Source organism: Dipodomys merriami, unplaced genomic scaffold (genome assembly GCF_024711535.1).
Source record: "Dipodomys merriami isolate MVZ:Mamm:240054 unplaced genomic scaffold, mDipMer1.0.p SCAF_16, whole genome shotgun sequence".
NCBI lineage: Eukaryota > Metazoa > Chordata > Mammalia > Rodentia > Heteromyidae > Dipodomys > Dipodomys merriami.
In genome coordinates this window covers 12,898,252-12,917,638 of record NW_027202937.1, presented here as the reverse complement: position 1 = coordinate 12,917,638, position 19,387 = coordinate 12,898,252, and the positions used below count along the sequence as shown (strand labels likewise).

At 35.9% G+C, this 19,387-nt stretch overlaps 1 protein-coding gene and 1 pseudogene across 1 annotated transcript; both read left to right on the top strand.

Annotated features, from left to right (window-relative positions):
- The first annotated feature begins 5,261 nt into the window (after window positions 1-5,261).
- Window positions 5,262-6,302, top strand: LOC138827959 (olfactory receptor 14J1-like; annotated as a pseudogene).
- A 7,091-nt stretch (window positions 6,303-13,393) lies between these two features.
- On the top strand, window positions 13,394-14,335 carry LOC138827791 (olfactory receptor 14J1-like). The gene has a single exon (XM_070023406.1). It carries the CDS (start codon window positions 13,394-13,396, stop codon window positions 14,333-14,335), a length of 942 nt encoding a protein of 313 aa, XP_069879507.1.
- Window positions 14,336-19,387: the final 5,052 nt, after the last annotated feature.

Sequence of the window (19,387 nt, the reverse complement as noted above, 5' to 3'; positions counted from 1 at the left end):
TCTATCCCTTAGATGTCACTGTGGAAATAGAGTACAGATCACAGGGCCTCAGAAAAGTAAACACTATATGTGTTTCTGCTAGGTATGATTTACAGCTATCTAGATCTTTCAAATCATTCAAATTCCCTGGTCGCTTCTTTCTGACAGGGTCTTGATGGATGTCTGGGCATGTGAGGAAAGTCTTAAGAGCAGCTTTGTCCTAGATTCTTGTATTTATTTCCAGGCAGGACTAAGAGCTTCATACCTTAAGCTGAAGTAGATCTAAGTACATTATAAAATTTTTAAAGTGCACTTGGTAATTGTATAGAAATACCATAAGTAACCATCACCACCCCCATATTACAAAAACATTCCAGTTCAAAAATAGAGTAATAAAATATCATCCACAAATATTGTTTGCACCATTCCATGTATGTAAGAATAGTTCAAATTATACCAATTCAAAAATGTAACATAACACATAAATAGAACAAAAATCATATGATCAACTCAATAGATACAACCAAATCTTTAATAAAATTCAATATCCGTTTAGGATGAAATCTGTTGAGAAACTAAGAACACAAAGAATGTCCCTTTAAATAACAAGGGTTATATATGCACAACTGAACATTGTGCTAAATGAAAAAATTGAAATCATTGCCTCTGAAGTCTGAACGGAGACAAACATGTCTACCTCTGCATTCTTATTGAATAGTGTTTGAATTCTGAGCTAGATCAAATAAAGCAATTGAAAGAAAGAAGTGGGATACAAGCAGGAAATAAAGACATCAAGTTATTCCTATTTACGGATGATAGGATCTTGTACAGAGAAAAACAATGCCTATAAAAGTAGGAGGAGTACTCAGAAATCACCCAGAGAATGTGGATTTACATTTATTTCCAATAACTTAAAAAGCTGCTGCAAATATTTTAGTAAATTTCAATGTATCTTCCCAGGTGTGATCTTCCCAGGTGACAATGCTCCTTTAACAGGATTTCACTATTCTTTCAATCACTCTGTCACATATTTGCATTCGCTATATCACATATCATTCACTATCATATTTTCACTATCCTTAGCCTTCATAATAGATCACCAACTTAACCGCTAAAATCTGAGATTCAACATATAAATCCAGTTTCATAGATGAATATAGCATTAATTTCTAGTTTTACAACAGGCCTGAAATTTCAGATTCATGTATGTAGGGGAAAATAAGTATATTTATCTTTAGAAATACATGAGTTAACCTTGTGTTCTCCGCATGTGGTGCTCAGACCATTTACAGCAGCATCTAGGTTTCTGGCAGACATTCAACTTCCTGGCTGTCCCCTGAGACCTTTTGCATCCAAATTTCTGAATGTGGATCGCTGATTCCTGAGTTTTAACAAGCTCTCCTGGCAATTTACATATCATGGGCACACTGGGAGCCCCTGAAGTAGGACAAATATTACAGCCTACCAAACCATTCCTCACTAGTGTGGAGACCTTAATCTCTCAGGTGATAGTGTTGCAGAATATTTTTGTCATTTAGTTCAAAGTTCCAGTTCCAAAAATATTCTAGTCCTCAAACAAAGAAAACTTGAACAAACTTTTTCTCTAGGGAAATAAAAACATGGTTTAAAAATATGTGGGATTAGAGAGGAGAAATTTTAGAAGCTCATGATGATCTTGGATATCTACTAGCAGACTAAGGACACTTGTGGTGAGTTTTTCCAGTTTGGAGGTAAGAAAAGAGGGAAAGGTTTTATGAAAAACCTAATATGCTTCATAGTGTATTTAGAAAATAAGACCATAAATTTAAACAAGGAAAAACCTAATATGCTTCATAGTGTATTTAGAAAATAGGACCATAAATTTAAACAAGGAAAGAAGCTTACCTCCCTAATGAGCAGATTAATGAAGTCTTTATATTTTGTTCAAATAAATGTATTTAAAGTATTGGGCTACATATGAGAAACCTGTAAATGGGAAAAAGCTTATGATTATGTGTTTATATATGTAAAACATCTATAAAAACTTCTTTAACATCTCTGATGTTATTTGGGGAACAAAACTTTAGATGTACATACATGGAAGTTAATTGTGGCTGTCCTGTGTTCTTTCATGCTTTTTATTAGTATTGATAAATTGTACATATAAGTAATCAGTTAAATAAGCAAAGGTCAAGGCCAAGAGTTCACATCTCAATTCGTTTATGTAAGAATTCTGACACATAAATGTTTAACCTGTTAAAATACAGATTCAAATATTAAATGGTGTGGTCTGATTTGGGGTTTGAACTCAGTCTGGGCACTGTCCGTGAGCTTTAAGTTTTTGTACTCAAGGCTAGCACTCTACCACTTGAGCCACTTCTCCACTTTCAGCTTTTTGGTATTTAACTGGAAGTCAAAGTCTCATAGACTTTCCTGCCCAGGCTGTCTTTGAACCATGGTCCTCAGATTTCAGCCTTCTGAGTAGCTAGAACTACTGGCATGAGCCACCAGCACCTAGGCATTCAAATACTGAATTTATATGGTAGCAATCAGATGAAAATACATTGTGATAGATTCAACCTGGCATGGTTCGCTGACCTATAAAAACAAAAACTCAAAATTTCTGTTTAATTACTTCTATTGAGACTGCTTGCATAAATTTGACAGCTTAAAATTCAAAATAAAACAAAATTACATATGGAGAAGAATTCTGTTTATCATCTTATAAACTTGAAGAAAAGATGGTAGGAAAAAAGCAGAACATGGAGCAAGGTACAATGGTCCTTGATCTGTTTATCTACCTAGTTGGGTGGCAGAAACAGCATGACTATCAGTTCTAGTCCATCCTGGGCAAAGTGATCAAGATCTTGTTGCAAAACCAAAATGGAAAGGAAAGTGCTCAAAGTTAATCTCAACCATAGGGCCCCTGATTAAAAATTACATGAATATGGTTGAAGGCCCATTGTTATAACAAAAAATAAAATAAAATATAGAACCTAGAAACAAAAAAGTTATGTTAAAATGCTAACCTGATCTCTAATGCTTCATATTTTCTCACATGGTTTGATATTTGAGTGGAAATCAGTAAATTTGAGAACACTCTAGGTAAAGTAAATCTGTTTCACGGTCATAGGATAAGAGTCATGAGATCTTCAAGTGTTTCAGTTAAAACAAAAATTGAAATCTTTTAATAAACTTAACAACCAGGTCGGTGCCAGTGGCTCACGCCTGTAATCCTCAGGAGGCTGAGATCTGAGGATCACAGTTCAAAGCCAGCCCAGGCAGGTAATTCAGAGAGACTCCTATCTCCAATTAACGACCAGAAGACAGGAAGTGGAGCTGTGGCTCAAGTGGTAGAGTGCTAGCCTTGAGCTGTAGAGCTCACGGACAGTTTCCAGGCCCAGAGTTCAAGCCCCATGACAGACAAAAAACAACAACATCAACAATAAACAAAAACAACTTAACAACAATTTGTATTGCAATCTGAAGCTAGTGAAGTGTCCCAGTCAATAAAATCAAGATGCTAAGTTCATTCTCCAACAGAGCAAAGATGAGGAGGAGCCACAATGATTCTGCACTGTTAATAGAAAAGGCAGGAATAAGATGACAACAAGTGCTCTTTCAGTTTGGTCAGTAATCAAAGTAGAGTCTTCACCTTTAGTTTAATAGTCTGTAGATATCATTTCTAAAAGGATGATTTGTTGAGCCACAAAAAGCTATCAGGTGAGATTTTACATGGTTTAGAACAAACACTATTGAAGACTGATTTCGAAAATTTTGCGTTTGTTACTTAGAATGGAAGAGTATATGATAACATTAGATCAATTGCTAATTATCCTTAAATGCTAATATAGAAGCTAGTATTGGGTGGAGGGGCGGGGGGAGGAAGGAAAGGGATGGGAAGGGGAAATAAAGGAGGAGGCTACAATGCTTGATAAGAAATGTAATTGTAACCCCTCTGTACAGTATTTTCACAATAAAAATAAATAAAAATTGTATTAAAAAAGAAGTTAGTGACAGAAGAACAAATGGGTATTTCCATTCTATAAAGTACAAAATCCTGCCTAAGGAACTAGAAAGCCTCCCTTCTCTGAAATGGTGATTACTATATATGTCTAGACTCTTACTAAAAATGTTTAGTGGATATATTTTCTGTTGACTTTAAAACTACCCAGGGCAACTGAAATAAAAGTTAGATGTAAAGATAAAAAGAAATTTAAAGAAAGAACTGTCTTTTTGTAAAGGTCCTTCGTAGTATACAATGAACACCAATTTGATTGTCTCACCTGAAGTGTAAATAAAGAGCAGTTAAAGCAACTCAAGGACAGCGATGGGAGGGAGGGAATGAGAGGGAAAGAGGAAACAGCAAAGAGAAAGAAAAGAAAAAAAAAGAAATGTACATATCACCCAATGTGGAAGAAATAGTTGTATTGTCAATATTCATAGAATTCACAAACTTTATAGACCATGATAATGACAATTTGCCTTGTGAAGGTTAAAATGTGTTTGTGACTTTCACTATTATTAACCCACAATTCTGTGAAATTAGTGAAATTTATGTAATCACTTAATCTCAATAAATAATTATTTTAAAAAGTGTTGAAAGAGAGCTTACTAGATATGTCATAAAATCAAATGAGATACCAAATTGAGAGTAGAATGTAACTCCTTTCTCTTGTTTTTTTAAATAAACTGTCAAGCTAAATAAACTGTAATTAAAAGACCAATTATATTACCTATTTTAGCCTTTGGTTCCAAAATAATGGAACCTCTCAGGAAATGATCGTATTGTTATCTAGGAAGTAAAGAAGTATTACTTATTCATAGTTATACATAAGTAATACAAATAATAAGTAATACAAAACAAATATGCTAATAACACAAACATAATCCACCCAATGTTTAGAAATCTGTCACCAAGCACTCATTGAAGTATTTGTGTTGATTACTTTTGACCAAATCAATGGATTTCCTCTGTAAAGGGAGTACTGTTTCTCAAGTAGCAAACACACACATTTTTGCCTTGAATGCAAATTTACACCCATTTACACAACGACACACATTTACACTCAAAAATTACTCCTTGTTTACGACTGTAAATTGAATATTCCACATAGACTAGAAATATATATTTTTCACCTTTGGATTATCAACATCAAATAAGAAACAATCTAATACATAACAAGTACTTACAACATTAATCACTGGAATAAAGAATAATAAAAATATAATTTATTTTATTATAATTCCACATTTCCCTAACTTTTACTATTCCAGCTGCTGCCACAATTTACATTTTCAAAATGAGGAAGACAAATGGAACCACAGTGCCTGGATTCCTCCTCGTGGGGTTTTCTGACCGTCGTGAACTGCAGCTCTTACATGCTTTCTTGTTCTTAGTGATGTACCTAATGGCCTTAGTAGGTAACTTCATCATTGTCACCATCACCACACTGGACCCTCATCTCCAATCTCCAATGTATTTCTTTCTGAAGCAACTTTCCCTTCTGGACTTCTCTTTTATTTCTGTCACAGTCCCACAGTCCATTAGCAATTCCCTCACAGGCAACAGCTATATTTCCTACGCTCAATGTGAACTGCAGGTTTTCTTCTTCACGTCTTTGGGCTGGGATGAATTGGCCATTCTCACGGTGATGTCTTATGACCGCTATGTAGCCATTTGCTTTCCACTGCACTATGAGCTCATCATGGATCCCAGAAACTGTACAAGAGCTGTGATAACTTCATGGGTCAGCGGAGTTATCACGGGAACTTTGTACACAGCTACCACACTTTCTATCACATTCTGTAGAGACAAAGTAATTCACCAGTTCTTCTGTGATATCCCCCAACTGATCAAGCTCTCCTGCTCCAATGATTATCCTTCAGTCATTGGAGTGGTTGTGTTCATATCTCTGGCAGCCTCAGCTTGTTTCATCTCCATTGCCCTCTCCTACTTCCACATATTCTTCACAGTTCTAAGAATACCCTCTGCTGAAGGCCGGTCTAAAGTCTTCTCCACTTGCCTGCCCCACCTTTGTGTTGTGTCATTTTTCCTCTCCACAGGCATGTGTGCATATCTCAAACCAACTTCAGACTACTCAACTGACTTAGATATTTTACTTTCTATCTTTTACACAGTAATTCCCCCAACACTCAACCCTGTTATCTACAGTCTGAGGAATGATGCCATGAAGAGAGCCATACAGAAGTTAGTGTGGGATAGAAAATTCACTGAGAAATAAATGTTTTGTGGTGCCATTAATGGTTCTCCAATATCATGTATAAGGAAAATTTTATCAGCTGAATTCCTGCAACATTTAGTGTTACTAAAAAGCATTTGAACAATTTTTTTTGTCACTTCAGGATACAGGTGGACCCATTCCAACAATGGGATATACAAGTCATTATGTTGAAAAATGAACTTTACAAATTTGGGAGGGGAGGAGATGGGAAGTGGAAACAAAGGAGGAGGCAACAATGCTTCATAAGAAATGTATTCTGTACCTTGCCCATGTAATTGTAATCCCTCTGTACGGTAATTTCCCAAAAAAATAAATAAATAAATACAAAGCATTTGAAATACATTCTATTCATAAACTCTTTTGTTGAATGGCAACTCCTTTCTACAATAACTTAAAGATAATAAAAATATTTAATAAAGTAATATTTTGTAGTATATGCTCTTTCTTTCTAGTATATGTATGGTTCTTCTTTTGTGTTAGAGATAGTTGTATGTAAAAATGAATATGAACATTCACCAGCCTAATACACCAGATATAAGCACAAATGACTTTATGTCATATCTTTTATCCACTCAGTTCTTATCTAACCCATCTACAATAACATAAATATATCAGTTTCCTATGATATATTTCTACATAATTTTTTTTTGTCGCTCGTGGGCCTGGGCCTCAGCTCTTCAGCTCAAAGCTAGCGCTCTACCACTTGAGCCATAGCACCACTTCCTGCTTTTTTCTGCTTATGTGGTGCTGAGGAATCGAACCCAGGGCCTCATGCAAGGCAAGGCAAGCACTCTACCACTGAGACACCTTCCCAGTCCTCTACATAATTTTTATTGTGCTAGTTTGAGGACTTGAACTGTGTCATAGCCTGGGAGTTCTCTTTGAGCTTTTTTTGTTCAAGGCTAGTGCTCTATCACTTTGAGCCACAGCATCACTTCCAGTTTTCTGGTGGTAAATGGAGATAAGAGTCTTATGGACTTTCTTGCCCGGGTTGGCTTTGAATCAGGATCCTCAAATTTCAGCCACCTGAGCAACTAGGCAAACCAGCTGTACACAATTTTTGAAATACTGTTTTCATTGATCTGTTACTTTACTAGGTCTATTGAATTAGATAACAAATAAATTAATTCCTATGCCTGTTTTTATTTTTATTATTTATTATGTAGGTATTAATTTTGTGGTGATACTGAGGTTTTAGTCAGGGATTCACACTTGCCAGAAAAGCTCCCTGCAACTTGAACTGCGCCCCAACTGGTTTTGCTTTAGTTAAATTTAAAACAGGGTCTGACATTTTAAATGAGTCCATCTCAGATTGTGATCCTCCCATCTAAGCCTCCTACATAATTAGGATTACAGTAGCATGCCACTACATCCATATTGAAATGGGGTCCAATCTGTCCTTAAACCATGCAAATGTGTTTTTAACCTCCAAAATAAATAAAATTTCAGGGGAACACCTCAAGGATTGGGTCTATTTAGACTGTTTTCTTCTTAAATAATATTATGTGGTTGATTCTTGCATGATTTAAGTAGAAGGCCAATCTTTGGTTCATAAAGTAACTTTCTTTTTTTTTATTGTGAGAATACCATACAGAGGAGTTACAATTACATGGACAAGATAACGAGTAACATAAAGTAACTATCTTAATCTTCTGTTACTCTCATAGATACAATTCTTATGTCCTCATTTGCTTTAATAAATATCAAATAATTCCTTGACATCAGTAATCATTCAAAATTTAAAAGTAAGTGGAAATCTCAAAATGATTAGATAGGGGGTTTTCTGCATGAGAAAAGGAGCTGAAGAAGCAGAAAAACTTTAAGCAAAACAAGGCAGGCCCAAAGAAATGGAGGTTGCATGGCTTCCCACATTTGTAATCACTAGAATATATATGTCCATGGTATTCTTAGCAGAGGATCACAATTGCCCAATTGCTAGGTGCATGTGACCATATATAAAGCAACATATCAAAATGAACTCGAAGAATCAGAAACAAGAGGCTTTTATTATATACTGTTTGCAGTTATTTGAATGTTTTTTTCTTTCACTTTTCTGCACCCTTTGTCTTGTGTGTATGTTTATCTGATCAGGGGAAGGGGAAGGGAATCACAGAAACAAGAGGACTAAGGATGAATTAATGCAATAAGGGTACTAGCTAGACTCTGGGTTGGAAATGAACTTTACAACTTGAGGTGGGGAGTGGAGTTGGGAAAGTGGGAGAAAATGAGGGAGGGGTTAGCAATATTCAAAATGAAATGTACTCATTACCTTAATTATGTAACTGGAATCCCCATTCATCACCTTAACAACAAATAATTTTAAAAAAGAATGGACCAAATCCATCCATAGGTAGAAGCCTCCTGAGAATGTGTAACCCAAAATATGGAGCCCATGTATTCTCAATTTATTCTGGACACTTAACTGGCTTTTATCAATTAATTTTTTAAAATATGCTGGCACCAGGCACATGTGGTTCTTGTTCGTAGCCCTAGCTACTAAGTAGACTGAGAACATCCAATCTGAAGCCAACAAGGGTAGAATAGTTAGTTAGTGAGGTCTTATCGCCAATTAATTGGCAAAAATCTGGAAGTGGAAATGTAGTTGAAGAGGTACCAGAAAAAAACAAAACTAAAACATACCGGCCTAAAGTTTCACAATGTATTTTGTTCACTGTTACCTGTACTTTTGATCTATTTGCTTTCAAAATATCATTAATTTTCACAATTATGCATTGATAGCATTAACTCTTTGGATAGAAATGTTTTTGTGCGATAATGAGCATTTAAAATTTTTGTCCAATGAACACTTTAAATCCCCTCTATTTTTTTTAAATTTTGCTTTCAATGACTCTTATCATATCCTAATATTTCTTTCACATATTTAGAGATTTCCTATTTTATTTCTAAATTTTAAGTTACCTATATGGCTTGTCAACTTTGAAATTGTGTTTCTTATGCAATTATTTGACAGTATTTCTAATCATCAAAGTACCAAGAAGGTCCTGCTCACACTTTCATTTTAAAAATTCCATTTGTGATTAAAATTCCTATATTTCCTGACAATATCTATGCATTTAAAATATCTCCAGGATTAGTAACTATTGTTTGGTTGAAGTTATTCCTTGTTTTGTTAGTGTTTTATAAGGTGGCCTAATGAAACTCACTGAAAGCTATTAAATAATAGCAGGGTAAGGAGTAGTAGAAACTAGGAGTCAATCATATTGAAGTACATGATATGAGAGTGTAGGATAATATCGTAAAAGCCTTTTGAGAACTTAACATGAAATAAAGAAGGATAACTTGAGAATGAATGATATGAATGGAAGACAGATCTTCCCTGGGATGAGTAACATTGGGAGCTAAAGTGAATGAAGGTGGTAAAAGAAGGAAGGAGAATATGATGCTAGTACTTTATATGCATGCATAGAACAGTCAAATCCATTGCAATTGCTTTGTGAAGGAGGAAAAGCAAAAGGGTTATGGTTATGCTGTAACGTGCTAAAGCACCAGTCTGGAATGTACAGACCCTGAGTTCCAACCCCAAGGCAACCAAAAATACATTAACACTTCCAATCGATGAAAATGCTAAACTTCCCAAATTATTTCAGGGCTCTGTCAGTTTTACTCACAAGAGATGCTGTGGATGTCCACATATAGATTTTGAAAATATTTTATTGCATTATCTGAAGTATTTGGAGCTTTTCTCCGGTACTGAAAATGTTATGAATTCATATATTTCCTACTTAATTTGCTTTAGGTACTAGTTACAAATTACATTGTCATTTTCAATTTCTAGAAAATTACATGTGGTAGAATTTTTTTTTTTTTTTTTTTTTTTTGGGTCCGGTCGTGGGGCCTGAACTCTGGGCCTGGGCGCTGTCCCTCAGCTCTTCAGCTCAAGGCTAGCGCTCTACCACTTGAGCCACAGCGCCACTTTCGGCTTTTTTCTTTTTGCTTATGTGGTGCTGAGGAATCGAACCCAGGGCCTCATGCATGCAAGGCAAGCGCTGTACCACTGAGCCACCTTCCCAGCCCCCATGTGGTAGAATTTTTAATGAGACATCAGTGATCATAACTTACTAGTATCTAATTTTTGTAGTTATTCTGTAAATTTATTTACTTGAATACTTTCATTTTTCAGATAAATCAAAGATACATATGATGATATAAAGAAATTTCTTTGAATGGGTGAGGAGGGGAGGATGGAAGGGATGGGAAGGGGAAACAAAGGAGGAGGCTACAATGCTTCATAAGAAATGTACTCATTGGGGCTGGGAAGGTGGCTCAGTGGTAGAGCACTTGCCTTGCATGCCTGAGGCCCTGAGTTCGATTCCTCAGCACCACATAAGCAAAAAGAAAAAAGCCGGAAGTGGTGCTGTGTCTCAAGTGGTAGAGCGCTAGCCTTGAGCTAAAGAGTGGTAGAGTGCTAGCCTTGAGCTGAAGAGCTGAGGGAAAGCTCCCAGGCCGAGTTTGGGCCCCACAACCGGACCCAAAAAAAAAAAAAAAGAAAAAGAAATGTACTCATTATCTTGCCCATATAATTGTATCCCCTCTGTACAGTATTTTCACAATAAAAAAAGAAATAAAAAAGAATAATAAAGGGGTATAAATATGAAAAAAGAAAATAAATAAAACAATGAAACCTGAAAAAAAAATTCTCTGAAATTTGGGTGCCAGTTGTTTACACCTGTATTTCTAACTACTCGGAAGGCTGAGATCTGAGAACCATTGTTGAAACCATTGTTGAAAATAAAGTCATTAAGACTTTTATCTCCAAGAAAGAGAAGACTCTTATCTCCAGAAGTAGGGTAGTGGCTCAATTGATAGAGGGCTAGCCCAGAGCAAAAACACTCAAAGACATAAGCATGGAGACAGAGACCAAGCCCTGAGTTCAAGCCCTAGGATTTGCACACTCACAAAAAAGTCTCTTCCAAAAAGAGAAAAGAGAATCATGGCAAGGTCGTGTACACCTCTATCCCAACCTACTTGGGAGATTAAGGCAGGATTATCAAGAGTTCAATCCAGTCTAGGGAAAGTTTAGCAAGCAACTATCTCAAAAAAAAAAATAATAAAACATTAGAAATAAAATGGATGATGCATAGCTTTTCTGAGGCTATTGAAACATTTAAAATATTTTTTAAATAGCTTTATTGAGCTATGCCTCAAATATTTCCTGGGCAAGAACAAATGTTTTTGCCAAAATATAACCAACTATAGAACCAAGATTCAAACTTGGGCAACTAGAGTTTAATGATGCCTTCATAATAAACAAATGTCCATGTACCTTCTGTAATTTACTTTTTAATGATAACAACTGAGAGATTCCTTATCTCTGTAACACTTTAACAAATAAGATTAACAGCAATAAAAGTTTCATAGTATTTTAGAAAGAAATTTCTGAAAACTTGAAATCTGTATCATCTTCCCTACTAATCTTATCTCTCCTGATTATAAGCATTGTTTATTGTTTATTGTTTTGTTTGTTTGGGAGATTTTTTGTTGGTCCTGAGGCTTGAACTCTGGGCCTGGGCACTGTCCATGAGCTCTTCAGCTCAAAGCTAGTGCTCTACTATTTGAGCCACAGTGCTAATTCTACATGATAAGTTTAATAGCCAGGGCCATCCTTGTAAGTTTTTTAAGCAGTACTATTACATGTTTTCTTAGGAATTCTGATGAAACATATTCATTACCTTCAAAATCATAATGAATGACTGAAATAGCTGACCAAAATCTGAGATTCAATATCTCAAAGTTATACATTAAAATGACAACTGGCATCTAAGTATCTAGGAAGCCCAATTAAAAGCTCAGTTACTTTAAAACTCATTTAACTTTCCTGTGAGACTTTCAGAAGTACACGACTTAGCTAGCAAAGTGCTTCTTCCCACGTGGAGCTCAGACCAGCAGCCCAGGCAGCACCTGACAACCTGGCAGGTGTTCAGCTTCCTACCAGCTCTCACCTGAGACCTTCTGAATCAGAACTTTTCCATATAGAGCATGCGCCCCTGAATTTTCATGATTCCCTGGACAATTCATATGTCCTTTAAAATTTTGCAACCTTGAGCTACAGACAACAAAATCTTCTATTTGAAAACACACACTGTCTTTATATGGAAACTTCAGTGATCCCAAATTTAAGTACCAGAGGGATAAAGAACAAGATTTATATTCCTCATTTGGAATGTAGTGTTTTCAAAGATGCCACACTATACCTCCTCCCAAAAGTCTCAACCAACCCTGTTTTCTTAGAAAACAATGCTTTTAAAGTCTGCATGATTCTAGAAGAAATGCCAGATGTTGTGATGACCTTTAACGGCCACCTGCACACCTAGAAGATAAGCGGTGAGTTTTCAAATCTTGAATGAGGAAGAGGGAAAGACTATGGATATTCTGACAAGACTAAGTCTTCAAATTTGTTTGGGGAACCGACATTTTTAACTTTAAATAGAGAGGAAGTATAGCTCACTGAAAACTGAGCACATTTTACAACCAATTATTTAATTTATGGATATTTATTATACTTAAGGGCAACAAACTGGAAACCTTCGAATTAGGAACATTAGTATTTATGTGTTTGTCTAAGTAAAGAATCTTCCAAGCTCTTCAAAGAATCCTTGACCCAGATAGGTAATAGAGAAAAACCTTTACTGAATAAAAGTTCAGTTTAATTATAGTTTTTGTCAAAAGTACCTTTGTGTATTTTAAACTACATATTCAAAGCCAGGAAACTATGGCTCACATCGGTAATCCTAGCTACAAAGGGGCCTGAGATCTGAGGATCATGATTCCAAGCAAGCTCAGGCAGGAAATTCCATGAGATTCTTATCTCCAATTATACACCACAAAATTGGAAGTAGAACTGTGGCTTAAGTGGTAAAACACTGGTCTTGAGCATACTAGTTTAGTGGCAGTGCCCAGGTCTTGACTTCATGCCCAGAATGAACACCAAAAAAAGAAAAACTAGTAGTAGAAGTAGCAATATATATATATATATATATATATATATATATATACATATATTTATATATAGTATATTATATATATATATATGATTGCCAATATGGCCAGTTAATTATTAGGAACTGCAGAAATAAACAGTGATTAACACATGGGTAGCTTATTTAAATTTGTTTGACTGAATTTCAAAATGATTTTATTTTCCAGGTGTTAATACAATTTGGATTTTCAGAATGATTACAACAAATGAAACCAAAATGAATGGATTCCTCCTCATGGGGTTTTCTGAGAATCACAATCTGCAGCTGTTACAAGCTTGCCTGTTCTTTGTGATGTACCTTTTGGCCTTGACAAGCAACTTCATCATCATCACCATCACAACCCTTGATGAGCATCTCCAGTCTCCCATGTATTACTTCCTGAAGCAACTTTCCCTTCTGGACCTCTCCTTCATCTCTGTCACAGTCCCCCAGTCCCTTGGCAATTCCCTCACAGGCAATGGCTATATTTCCTATGCTCAGTGCATGCTCCAAGTGTTCTTCTTCACATCTTTGGCCTGGGCTGAGGTGGCCATTCTCACGGTGATGTCTTATGACCGCTATGTAGCCATTTGCTTCCCACTGCACTATGAGCTCATCATGGATGCCAGAAGATGTAACAGTGCTGCGACAGCTGTGTGGGTAAGTGGAGGCATCACAGGAACTTTGTACATAGCTGTCATGTGTTCTATCACATTCTGTAGAGCCAAAGTAATTCACCACTTCTTCTGTGATGTCCCTCAAATAGTGAAGCTCTCCTGCTCCAATGATTATCTTGCAGTGATTGGAGTGGATATTGTCTTGTCTATGGCAGCCTTACTCTGTTTCAGCTCCATTGCCCTCTCCTACTTCCACATATTCTCCACAGTTCTAAGAATACCCTCTACTGAGGGCCAGTCTAAAGTCTTCTCTACCTGCCTGCCCCACCTCTTCGTTGTCTCATTTTTCCTCTCTACATCCATGTGTGAATATTTCAAACCAACTTCAGACTCTCCAACTGCCTTCGATCTTTTTCTATCTATCTTTTACACAGTAATTCCCCCAACACTCAACCCTGTTATCTACAGTCTGAGGAATGAGGCCATGAAGAGAGCTATACAGAAGTTAATGTTGGACAGAGAATTCACTGACAAATAAATGGTTTTATTCAGGCCTTTGATAGATCTCAATATTATACACCTGGAAATTTTTATTAGCAGGACTCCTTCAGTATGTGGTGTCAATAAAAAGCAACCAAGATGCACTGTGTTCATAAACTCCTTTGTTGAGTGCCAACTCTTCTATACACTTACGCAGATATTTTAAAATACATTTTTAAAAAGCAATATTTTATGTTATGTACTATCTCTTCCTAATGTATGTGTTCATCTTTTGTGTTAGAGGAATTTTTCCTTAAGAATTAATATGAGTTTTAACAAGTGTGGTAAGTAATATTAACCAGCCTAATATACCAGACATAAGCACAAATGACTATCATATTTTTTACAGACTCAATTACTATTTAACCCATCTACAGATACATATAAATATAGTTTCCTTTTTGAATTGTATACCAATGATAGCTTTCTACAGGATTTTTGTTGTGCCAGCACTGGGGCTTGAACTCAGATCTGGGTACTGTCCCTGAGCTCCTTTGCTCACGACTAGTGCTCTATCACTTTGAGCCACAGCACCACTTCTGGTTTTCTAATGGTTATTTGGAGATAAGTCTCTCCTGGACTTCTTTCCCTAGGCTATCTTTAAGCTGCAGTCCTTAGATCTCAGTAATTTTCTTCTGTTACTCTCCTAGATGTAATCTGAATGGCCTCACTCATTTTAGTAAATATCAGATCATTCCTTGAGATTAATCATCACTGTTAATGTGTATGTAAATTGAAAGCTCCAAGGGATTAGTTAAGTGGTTTTCTGAGTAAAGAAGGAGCTGAAGAAGCAAAACCAGCAGAAAGGACGACATCCATACAGAGGTGGGAGCCTCCTGAGAATGTGTAACCCATAAAACAGAGTCAGTGTGTGCTTCATTTATTCTGGAAACTCACTGGGTTTTTTTATACACACGCTGGAACCAGGCACTGGTGGCACATGCCTATAGTCCTAGCTACTCAGGTTAAGAGGGGATCATTCAATCTGAAGACATCAAGGGTAGAAAAGTTAGTTAGTGAAGATCTCATAGCTAATTAATCAGTGAAAAACTGGAAGTGGAGGTGTGGCTGCGTAGTACCAGGAACAAAAATAAAGCTGGCCAAACTTTCACACACTCTTAGGTGTACTTTTGATCCATTCACATTTACTGTGTCATTAATTTAGACAATTATTCATTGACAGTTTTAATTCCTTCTTTTGCATGATGTTTTTATACTAAATATAGTATGATAATATAATTTAAATTTTTTATCCCATGTGGAACATTTTACACCCCCTCTATTGTGCTTAGTTTTCACTTAAAACAACTTCTGCTCTTATCATATCTCAACATTTCTTTCATTTATGTAGAAATTTCCTAATTTGTTTCCTTATTTTATATTACCTATATGTCTTGACAATACTTAAATCTTGTGTCTCTCATGCAATTTTAGCAGTATTGGTTATCATCAAAATATCAAATAGATCCTGCTCACACTTTGATTTTCAAAATATACATTTGTGATTAAATTTCTTTATTTCATGCCAATCTCTATGCATTTAAAAATCCAAGAATTTGTAACTATTCCTTAGTTTACGTCATTCTTATTTGTGCCAATGTTTTATAAGATGACCTAATGTAATCCATTTAAAGCTATTGAATAATAGCAGGTTCAGTAAGGGGTAGTGGGCCTAGAAAGTAATAAAGCAGGTTAATCTTATTAAAATACAAGAGATGAGAGTGTAGGATATTATGGTAAAAGCCCTGTGAGAACTTAACGTGAATAAGGAAGGTTATCTTATAAATGAACGATATGAATGGAAGATAGGTCTTCCTTAGGATGAGTACTATTGGGAAGGAAAAGTGAATGGAGGTGGTAAAAAGAAGGAAGTTGAACATGGTGCTAGTATTTTATGTACATGTATAGAAGGTTGAAATCTGTTGCAATTGCTTTATGAAGGAGGAAGTGGGGAAAGAGAGTGATGGAGAGAAGTCTAATCAAGCATGTTGTAAGCAAGTATGAAATATCCCAATGAAAGCCCCTGTACTTTAATTAATCTGTGCTAATAAAATATTGTAAAGCAAACTTTTAAAATATTTAATGGAGCTGGGTCACCAGGGCTCACACCTGTAATCCAAACTAGTCAAGAGGCTGAGATCTGAGGATCACGGTTCAAAGCCAGCCAGAGCTGGCTTTGTGGCTCAAGTGGTAGAACACTAGGCTTGAGCTGAAGAGTTCAGGGACAGCACCCTGTCCCAGAAATCAGAGTTCAAGACCCATGACCAACAAAAAAAATTAAAAATATTTAATGGAAATCAATATTAATTAAGGAAAGATTTTACTGTTTTTGGCAGTACTATGGTTTAAATTCTTGACTTTGTGCTTTTCAGGCAGACAATGTACTACTTGCGACAGACCCTCAGCACATTTTGCTCTGTTTATTTTTGAGATCGATCTCAATGAGTTGTTTGTTTTTTTGTTTCTACTAGGGCTTGAACTCAGAACCTCGTGCTCTTGCTAAGCTTTTTTGTTCACAGATGGCTGTCTAGCACTTCAGTCCGGATCCACTGTCTGCTTTCTTCTGGTTAACTAGAGATTAGAGTCGTGGATTTGTCTGTCTAGCCTTACTTCTAACTGTGATTTTCAGATCTCAACCTTCGTGATAGATAAAATTACAGTCATGAGCCATCAGTACCCAGCTCAATAACTGTTTTCCCCCAGCCCAGTAGTTCTATAATTCAAAAAATATTCAAACTGTACTCAAAAATATACTCAAAATATATTCTAAAGTATTCAAAACTCAACAAATACTTTGAATCATAAAGATGTCAACTTTAATAAAATTTTATTCACTGATCTTCACTCGCTGGTAATGTACTATTTCTTTAAACATATCAATCTTTGCTTATTCTATAGTTATTCGTGTGTTCATCTACATATTTTCAGGAAGTTTTATTATTGAACATTTCACACTTAGCTCTGAATATACCTGGAATCATTTGAATGAATAGTAGAAGGGAAAGAACAAGTCCCATATCAAAGAACTATTTTCCACAGTTCCAGAACATTTCACTGAAAGACCATGGGAGAGCACCACATTATTTCAGTGTCTCAATTATCATAAATCTCATGCAGGTGTACATGTGTCTTAATTTACATACTCTGTTCTATGTCAATATCCTACTTAAGCATCATAGATATTGGTGATGGATGCATTCTCTAGCTTTCTTCTTCAGGTTGTGAATTTTGGTCACATATATTTTGTATTGTTATTCAATCACTTTACCAATTCCACAACACCAAGACCTATTTGAATTTTAATAGCCATCAAATTGAATTTGCAGATCTATTTGAGGAGAATAGATGTTTTAAAAAATATCAAAACTGGGCCTGGGAAGGTGGCTCAGTGGTAGAGCGCTTGCCTTGCATGCCTGAGGCCATGGGTTTGATTCCTCAGCACCACATATGCAAAAACAAAAAGCCAGAAGTGGCGCTGTGGCTCAAGTGGTAGGGCAATAGCCTTGAGCTAAAGAGCTGAGGGACAGCACCCAGGCCCAGAGTTCAGGCCCCATGCACAACCATTACCCCCCCCCCAAAAAATCAAAACTTCCATTCCATTCTATGGCTCGTGCAGTGAGTTCAAATCTGTGGTCCTAGCTGATTGGGATGTGGAAAAGAGGAAAACAGAAATTCAAGTCCAGCCCAGGCAAAACATTCATAAAAATCACATCTCCATCAATAAAATCTAAACATAGTAGAGTGTACTTACCATTTAACTATGGAAAAATATGAATAGGCAGCTCATGGTACAGGTCAGGCAAGGCATAAACATAAACATAAACTATATCTCAAAAAAAAAAAACTAAAGCAAAAGGGTTGTGGATAAGTATCTGTCTAGAATGTACAAGACCTTGAGTTCAAACCTCCGTACAACCAAAAATACATTAGCACTTTCAATTTATGAAAATGTTAAAATTCCCAAATTATTTAACTGCATTGTTCATTTCACCAGCAAAATATCCTGTGGATATCAATACAGTGATATTGAAAATATTTTATTACACTGTCTGAAGCATTAAGAGCCTTTTTCAGATGATAAAAATGTATGAACTCATATTTTCCCTTCTTTTAGGTAGTAGGCAGCTCAAACTGGGCAACTGTTTCCTTATTATACTTTTAAGTACAAAACTAGTTATACATTGTTTTGTCTTGCATTTTCTAGAAAATGTTGTATGGTAGTATTTTAAATAAAACATCAATAATCATAACTTACTAGTAAGTATCTAATTTTATTAGTTGTTCTGTAAACCTATTTACTTGAATACTTCCATTATATCAGATAAATCAGAGATACCTAAGGAAGATGTAAGTTTTAAAATCTCTTCCATAACTGGGCACCAGTTTCCCACACCAGTAAGGCTAGCTATTTGGGAAGCTAAGATCTGAGAACCAGAGTTCAAAGCCATCTCAAGCAGGAAAGCCAGTCAGATTCTTATCTCCAATTAACCAGAAGTGAGGCTGTGTCTGACCTTGAGCAAAAAGGATCAAAGACAGACGCTCAGAGACAGAGAACAGACCATGAGTTCAAACGCCATGACTGGCACACATAGACCAAAAAAAGTCCCTTCCAAAAAGACATTGGTGGTACATACCTCCAATCTAACCTACTTGGGAGGTTAAGGAAAAATTTTGCAAGTCTTTTTCTCAACAACAAAAACAAAAAAACAATAAAAAGGACATGATTGAGGCACAGCTTTGTTGAGGCTATTGATATCTTAAAAATATTGTTTAGATACCTTTGCTGACCTATGCCTCAAACACTTTCTAGGCAGGAATCAAAGTTTTTGCCAAAAAATAAAAAGTAAATTGTACAACCAGGATTCAAACTTTGGCCACCTGAGTTTGATGCCTACACAATACCACAGAAGCCAATATAGTACCAAATGATAACAGGTGAGACATCATTATCTGAGTAACACTTTAACAAATAATATGAAGAGCAATAAAAAGTTCACAATAATTTTAAAAAGAAATGTGTGAAAACTTGAAATCAATAACATTTTCCTCT

Bases quoted from the DNA above. Each gene is read 5' to 3' on its own strand.
- LOC138827791 (XM_070023406.1), top strand. From the start codon at position 13,394: ATGATTACAACAAATGAAACCAAAATGAATGGATTCCTCCTCATGGGG.